The sequence below is a fragment of the Papaver somniferum genome, chromosome 3 (genome assembly GCF_003573695.1).
Source record: "Papaver somniferum cultivar HN1 chromosome 3, ASM357369v1, whole genome shotgun sequence".
Lineage (NCBI taxonomy): Eukaryota > Viridiplantae > Streptophyta > Magnoliopsida > Ranunculales > Papaveraceae > Papaver > Papaver somniferum.
This window is the reverse complement of record NC_039360.1, coordinates 184,690,769-184,699,583: the sequence shown is the minus strand read 5'-3', so window position 1 is coordinate 184,699,583 and position 8,815 is coordinate 184,690,769. Positions and strand designations below refer to the sequence as shown.

The 8,815-nt window shown below is 37.4% G+C and overlaps 1 protein-coding gene across 1 annotated transcript; it reads right to left on the bottom strand.

The window, feature by feature from the left end:
- Positions 1-1,520: 1,520 nt before the first annotated feature.
- LOC113358256 lies at positions 1,521-4,958 on the bottom strand. Its single transcript, XM_026601790.1, has 2 exons — positions 4,068-4,958; positions 1,521-3,843 (listed from the first exon to the last, which is right to left on the bottom strand). Exons 1-2 carry the CDS (start codon positions 4,948-4,950, stop codon positions 3,797-3,799), a joined length of 930 nt encoding a protein of 309 aa, XP_026457575.1. The 5' UTR covers positions 4,951-4,958; the 3' UTR covers positions 1,521-3,796.
- Positions 4,959-8,815: the final 3,857 nt, after the last annotated feature.

Sequence of the window (8,815 nt, the reverse complement as noted above, 5' to 3'; positions counted from 1 at the left end):
AATTACTGCAAATGGTGCTACAATCAAATATTGAGGTAATCTTCTCATCGCATTTATCTCCATTAATCATCTATGTGGCCACTTTCTTAAGTAGAGTCATTTCTCAAGCACCATTGTGCATTCTTTCGATTAAAAGTCATTTTTTCAACGCAATGCTGCATATATTATGGCTGATGCTTATGATATGAAAAATATATTCAACATTATTGGCATTTGCTAAACAAAACAATATGTTTATTTTTCTGCAAATTTTCGGAGTTACTTAGAAATGGGTATGGCTCTATCAGTTATCACAATTTATAATCATGTTCTTGCACTTTAGAAATCAATCTCAAAATGTAGTTATGTAATTATTGTTTTCTCAAGGTCTCATTCGTAATCAGGTAGGTGATTACTGAAATTTCCTCGGAAATATTTGAAAAAAATTATTACTAATAATTTTCAAGTTTCTATTCTATGTCACTTTTTCTTCTTTTATAATAAGAATTTGTGTTTTGTTACTTTAATTTAATCATTTCTTCTAGAGTTCAACACATTTTTGAGTATAAAGTCAAGTTCTATTCTTATATTCTTGCTCTCTTTTTTGCAGGTAAATGATACGAAGAGGAAGGCACAACAATTAACTGAATCGGTTTAGTGTTTGTACATCTAATATATAATGTTTTTGGAAGCGACGATATTAGATGTATCAATACTACCTTATATCAGTTAAAAACAACCGTAGATTCCACCTATTTCCCAGTCTTGACTAGGTGATATGTTTTGAAATTATTACTTCTTGGCCACTTAGGTTATTTATAAAAGAACATTCAATTCCATTCCCTTGATTAATACGTAATAGATGCACAAACTCATGTCACGATGAAGTGGTGTAATTACGGAGGATGCAGCCAAATACATGGTATGGATGAAGATGCCAAAAAGGTGCTTTTGAAGCACTAATACGGCAAGCTCCAACAACGTTGTCAGGGATGAAGCTAATAATTGGGATAAAAAGCCTTTGTAGTTGATTAAGATGGAGTTCTAGGGGGGTTTACTTGGCCTCCAATTGATCATTGTAATTGTAATGACTCGTCCCTCCACCAATATTATCCCCACTTAGCCATTGTGGTTATCCGGTAGTGTAGGGTTTTCAACGGGCATAGTGCGGTAACCCAGCAGAAACTTCTCGGATGGTCACCCATGCCTGGATTGCTCCCGCCCGAGCACGCTTAACTGCAGAGTTTTCTGCCAACTCTGGAGCCAATTGCGCTGAAAAGACCTCGGCATAATGTAGACATTCCTTGTCTCCTATGAGAGCAGTATCTGGTATAATTCCCTAGCATACTCCCCCACCCGAGCACAAGCGAACGACCTAGTTGTCCCAACTAACACCCGATTCCCACTTACCCACTGTGGTTATCCAGCAGTGTGGGATTTTGTCATGTACCTGAGTACAGTGACAAGGTTGGGGGGATAGATTGAGGATAAAACTCTCTTGATTCGTGATAACCAAGCCTCTGAGTTCAAAGAACACAGCCTAAAGAAGAACAAAGTTCTGTTGATTAATAATCTGATTGGACTCCTCGTTACAGACTCAATTCGCTTATAAATCTAGAGACAATCTAACCTACATCTAATGGCTACAATCCCAACAGATGGTTACATCCAAGCCATCCATACAATTGATAAATACACCCATCAATAAGCTAATTACTACAAATAAGGATAATACTAAACACTGACACTGAATGTGATAAGGGCACCCTTCTCTCAATAGTAAGGTACATGACAATGCCTTTCCCTCTAAAACATCCTTGTCCTCGAGGATGAGGAATTGGATCGCAAGGTTGTCTTATATCTGGGAAGGTGTAAGCGCCGCTGGACAGACGTCTGTAACAGTTGCTCTACAAAAATGCCAGTGAGAAGAACCGTCATGTTGAAATGCATAACACAGGCATAACACAGGTGCATATGAAATGGCTGGCATCGAGAACTCTTGCTCACTGTCTAAACTGTAGCGGATCACTAATAGTCTGTACTTCCCACCATCCAAGTGGCTCACTCCAGCTAAGGAAGAACTAAGGATTTTCATGTCCTCTTCTTTGTCACAGTGATTACGGTAGTCTGCTTGAAAAGTTCCAGTCCTTCCTTGAGGAACTAGCCTGACGGAGACTGCAACTTCTGTCCGTAGTGGCACTGTTATCTTGCCTTTATTAGCACAAGGGACCCTTACTTGTCTGTAGTCAACTTTCACCAATTGTAAATGAATTACCCTACTAAACATAATCGTCATCGCATAACCGAGCCAAATGTAAGCAACAGTGGCCAATTTGGAATGCGCCCCCATTTCAGCTTGTATTACATCATGGACATTCCCTACGGCTGTTGCTGGATCCCATCTGTGAATGAGCACAACATATACTTGCCACTGAAGACCATGCTTGGGCTTGAATGCCATTAGTTCAAACTGAAAATGAATCTTGGAAAGTATGTCCTGAATTACTCCCTTTCGCACCATAATTTATGTCCAACTACTCCCCTTTACTGATTGGTACCCCAAACCCCACACATGACTTGAAAAAGATCTTCCTCTATCAAACACAAATGAACTAGATAACTCCAGAAATTTAGCAAGGACAATAAATGTCCTTGTGCACACTTCAAAACCAATCTGGACTTCACCTGTGAGTTCTATAAGAAGAGTGGAAGCAGAGAACTCAGTGAAAATTGACCTTGTTGTCTTGCCATCAAAGGTCTCAACCTGACCAGAATTAAACAGAAGCACCCCATTGAGCTGACCATCACCATTTATTGCACCTTCCCACTCCAGCGAGACCAACAACAGTAACACAATTGGGAAATTGGATTCAACATTTGTGAGATGATTTTCTCCCCTTCATAAAAGAATTTTTGTCCCTCTATGACTCGTTGTACTTAAATCTCCAATCGCAGAGCCCAAGTGCCAGCTTGCTTCTCTCCAAATAATTGTTGCAAGTTTATTATGGACCTCAGCTTCACAGAACAACTTGTTTCTAAACCAGTTTAAGTCAAAGCACACCACTGTAAAACTCTTATCAACACTAACATGTTTCACACCCCATAACCCTTTAGAAAAAAACTTGAAGTCCCTCCTCGCAAAGACCGCCAGCCTTAATATTTTCAGGATGTGGAATACAGAGACTATGGATGGGCTACAAAGCATAACACCATAACATCTTCAGTACTGCAAAAGCTTGTTAAGAACAAATTCCATCTCAATAAAACCACCAACACAAACATCGATGGAGTGTAAAGAAACATCAACTGAATTGTCACCATTCTGTCATAAAATTCTAGCTTGATATAGCCTCCCATTGGTTGATAAATCAACCCCACTTCCCCTTGAACAATAAGGATCCCGTAGGTCAAATGAGTAAGCAGCAGGTAGTGATAATTACCAGCTGAATTCAAGACTACCTTCATAAACTGTTTGCAAGTATTGTGATCCACATTCCACAGGCCTGTAGAGTACAACTTGAACTTCCACTTCAAATAGTCCCAAAACAGCCAATACCCATTCAGAGCTTGAACAACCAAGGGTAAAACCTTAGTCCCCACTTTGCTTACTAAAATATCTATCCAGAAATAACCCTCCATCCACATTTCAAGCATTTGATGAGACAACTCATGAACATTCTTAATCTCACACATTAGCATCCACAAATATCGAAAATGAAACACCATGAACAAGACCTGAGTTCTCATGCTCCTTATAAGAAATTTGGCCCAACGATAATATGTTTTTGCTTGATATGCCAAAATCCCCTTTAACTGCTCACATACAGGAAGAACTAGAACTCCCACTTGCAGATCGACTAACCCCTGATAAAATATAAAGAAAATATTTTTATCGAGATAGCCCTCAGAATCGTCAACAAAATAAGAGAACTCCTCAACAAGTTGAAATACTTTTCCACAATCAATTACTTTATCAATAAACTTGAAACAACCGTGAGAAGAAATCTCAGTAGGCAGTCTGAGGTTGAAAAAAAATTTGAGCTCAAAATATACACTATCCATTAGAAGTATTGTCACAATCATCTTACCCTGTTTAAGTTGTAAGAGAATATCATCTTTGTCACGATCAAATGCTTTACCCATTTTGAGCTGCCAGATAAAATTTTCTCCAACAACACTCAAGTTCACTCTCTCTAACATTTGAACAAACACCTTCCTCATACCATGAATATCAACAGATTTGACACATAAAAGAGTAATCGAATCTAGAACCCGCAATTCTGAATCATACCCAAGGCTAAGAAGCAATTGAAAAATCAATTTACTAGCAAATTTACCTCTATCAAATAACAAGCGAGAATCATCAAGTTTAAAGTGAGAACAAGCTATACCTAGAATTTTGGTGTGGAGAAAGAATAAATCGTTCAAACATTCAACATTTGCAAGGGTTTCCGAAAAAAATTTGACGCAATTCGCTCTGTTAAAATCATTTATCACCGATTTTGAAATATCTTCGGGTTGTAAACTCACACCATTAAGTGGGTCTACATCTTCTTTAAAGCAAAACGGCGGAAGAAACCTGCAATCAAGAGATTCATCTTTGGATTCATCTTCAGATTCAGCTGATGAAATTGAAGATTTCTGAGTCAATTCACTTACTAGATCTGAATCAACATGAGTTGGATCCATCTGGTCAGCGATGTATTTCTTCATCGTCTTCAGTTGTTGAATCACTGATTGAAGTAATCCAAGACTCTCTACCGAATTATCATCATACAATCTCTGTTCCATCGCCAATATTTCCTTAATTTCTGCTGAAAAGAAGCTTATCCATTCCTCTACTAGCCGTGGAGGTCGATGAAGGTCCTCTTCCAATTTCTCTGCTACTCTAGCTTGAAATTTTCCCAAGCTATAAATTTTCTGAGATAACGATTCAATTCCTGTAAATGGTTTTGGATAGAATTCGTCCATATTTGCAATCTCCCTTGAAGAAATTAGCAGAATCGAACGACTCTGATACCAATTGTCATGTACCTGAGTACAATGACAAGGTTGGGAGATAGTTTGAGGATAAACCTCTCTTGATTCTTGATCCAGCAGAAACTTCCCGGATGGGCTCCCATCCCTAGATTGCTCCTGCCCGAGCATGCTTAACTGCAGAGTTTTCTGCCAACTCTAAAACCAATTGTGCTGAAAAGGCCTCGGTATAATGTAGACGTTCCTTGTCTCTTATGAGAGCAATATCTGGCATAATTCCCCAGCATACTCCCCCACCCGAGCACAAGAAAACGACCTCTAGTTATATCCCAACTAACACCCATATTGTTCCCACTTACCCACTGCGGTTATCCATCAATGTGGAATTTTTAACGACACTACTGCGGTTATCCAGCAGCAGCTTCCCAAGAGGTAACCCATCCTGTGACTACTCCCAGCCGATCATGCTTAACTGAGAAGTTTTTCCCACAACTCAGTTAAGTGAACTATTTAAGCTTCGGTGTTAGGAAACTACAAATCATTACTTATATTCCGTTCGACCAGCCACTGCCGAATATCGAGGTATTACAGTAATCCCAAACATCATGTTGTGGTTTGCAGATCTGGCTATAGCGTTGTAATTGTATCACTACCTCGATGTGAAGATGTTTTCGTAAGACCATATTACTTGGTTTCTCCATTTTTGCTTGGTCTCCAACAGTTGTTCATGAAGAAAATCATACACGAATAAAGGAACCAGGAGTACCGACAAATACCAATGCTCAAAGTAGTAAAACTTTTAGCTTACATGGATTGAAAGGTTACAACAAATTTTGCTTCTCATCCGGGATCATGTAATGTTGGTTATTTCTTTTGTGTCTTTAGACCATTGTAATGTAATTTCTTTGTATTTTATGGTATAGCTTTAAGTTAGGGCTATTTAATAAGGTACCATCAAATGACCATCACCTTGACTTGATACCCAACATTTATAAAATTAAAATTTGGAAGCTAGATTTGTCAAAGACTGTCAAGTCACACGGTTGACTTAACCAAGTGAAAATTTCCGTAACGGAACACATGTTACTCTATTATTCTATTATTAGTATTAAGAATGCTAACAATGGCTTGCATTATCCTAACATCCGGTTATACACATAACATGTGTCTTAATCTGTACGTGCCTCCGTTAATGAAGTAGTGAAGCTGTATTGGTGAAGATGATTTTGGAGAATTTTTATTTTTCTTTAGAGGATTGATTAATTATCATTCCTGTTGTAATGAGATTTAATTTCATTATTGTTCTAAGGTTATTCATGTAACTTAGTGTAATCCGGAAAAAAATAACGCAGACACCAGAAATTTTGTTAACGAGGAAACCACAAATGCAGAAAATCCCCGGGACCTAGTCCAGATTAAACATCACACTGTATTAAGACGCTACAGACACTAGCCTATTACAAGTTAACTTCGAACTGGAATGTAGTTGAGACCTAACCAAGTCTCACACCGATTAAGGTACAGTCGCGTTCCTTACGTCTCTAGAACCACGTCGGATTCTGTACACTTGATTCCCTTAGCTGATCTCACCCACAACTAAGAGTTGTTATGACCCAAAGTCGAAGACTTATAAACAAACCTGTCTCATACAGATATGTCTATTATGATAGATAAATTTGTCTCCCACAGAAGTACCTATGAAGTTTTGTTTCGTCTTATGATAAATAAAGGTAAACACGAACAAATTGATAATACGGTCTTATACTCCCGAAGAGCAGCCTAGAATTATCAATCACCTCAAATGAATTAACTATATGGTGGTAGAAGAAGTTATTGTGGAATCACAAAGTCTGAGACGAAAACTTTATGAATACATTTTATATCTTACCCATCGGAGATAAATCTCGAGCAAATCTTAAAGAAGATAGTACTCAACACGATAGAACAAGTAAGATCAGAATACGTAACTACTTTTCATAAACATTAAACCACAGTTTGCAAAGATTTCATTCCTCAATTCATAAATGTTTAGTTCATGGGTATAAGAATCATACTTAACCGATTTTAGAACTTAAACCGCTGTGTTCGCAAATCAGGTACGCAAACAACAGCTCCGGACCTTGTCCTTGTCCAGCCGTTCGCGAACCAGGTATGTAAACAACTGTCCCAGACCCAACTCAGATAAAACCGTTCGCATACTAGGTACGCAAACAAGGTTCCCGGACCTGAACCATAACAATACAGTTCGCATACTAGGTATGCATACCGTGTTGTATCCAGACATGTTTAATTGTTCTAAACTTTCATTTCAATCATTGAAACATCCTTAGAAGACGACAATAGCTGTCTCACACAAAAAATATTAGCTTCAAGTAATTTTCAAGTGATCGAATGATCAATACGGAACTTTCCAAGTCGACATCAAATGATTGTCTCACAATAATACTACGGTGATATATATCACTCCCCCTTAGTCAATACTTCATCTCACAATGGAAACCACTCCCCCTTACATAATGATACGTAAACCATATGTATGTAGTGTGGACTACCAAATAATTTTCCCCCTTTTTGTCAATATAAATTGGCAAAGGTATGAAAACTACGGGATCATAATGAAATTCTCAAAGAGATAATTCATGGCTAAAAGAGAACATATCAACTGGTTTCAATGATTTCACATAGTCGAAACTTAGTGTATTCATCAAGGAGTTTATTAAGATACAAGATAACTCCTATAATATTCCATAGTCGCACTCCCCACAAAGATTTGGCAATTAAGCACAAGTTCAATTAAGAACTCTCCCCCATAATATGTCGTTCCCGAAAGAACAACATGAGCGACCTTACTTTTAATCATTATTCATACTTAATTTCTACAGGGTTCTTTGAAGATGATAAGAATTGGAGTCTGAAGCCATGGTAATAGATAAAGGTGAAATTTTTCATACTTAATTTATTTTCTTATTTATTTTTAATTTTATATCCTGTTTTTTTTTGTTGAATTTGGGTTTGTAATTCATCTGCTTCTTCGTTTACTAATGAGATTTTCTTACTTATGTTGCGAATCAGGTGAGATCGATAGGCTGATTGTATCTTACCCATAGCAGTTATCAGAGGAGGTTTAAGTGAATTCGAATTATTAGGATTCATTAATGGAATTTGAATTGATTGTGGTTTTTATGGATTTGGATTCAACGATAGCTTTTATCTTAACGAAACGAGTTAAAAACCAAATATTTAGTTGGAGTTGTTCCGATCTGTTCTTAATTTATTTCCATCAACGTTTACTCATTCTAAATTTCTTGCTCCGATTTGTTATTGGAGTTGCAGAAAGACGAGAAGGTGATATGGAAATTTCAAAGGTTTTGTGTTAGGGTTTTATTCCGGCTGTTTATTTATGTGCATCCGATTCAGATACGTGTACCGTAACTAACTAGATGTTAGGACAATCTAGTTATTATCATCAATGATAAGGCTAATAATGTAATAACACGAATTCAGTTACGGAATCTTCACTTGGTTAAGTCAACGGTATGACTTGACAGTTTATAAATGGTCAAGGTACCATCCCTTAATATTCCAAATGTTGGGCACCAAAGTTAGGTATTGGTCATTTGCTGGGTACCAAACGTTAAATAACCCTTTATTTGCAGTTTAAGATTTGCAAATTCGACGTTTGAGTCATTCTGAAAATTAATTAAATCGTTGACTGATTCAACAATCCAATAGTTGTACTCTTTTCTTGCAATCATCTTCTTCAAAACAAGTTTTTGAACCGAACTGCATCCTTTGATATCTACATCCATATCAAGATTCAAAACTTCCTGAGATCCTGAAGAGTTCTTCATATATATTT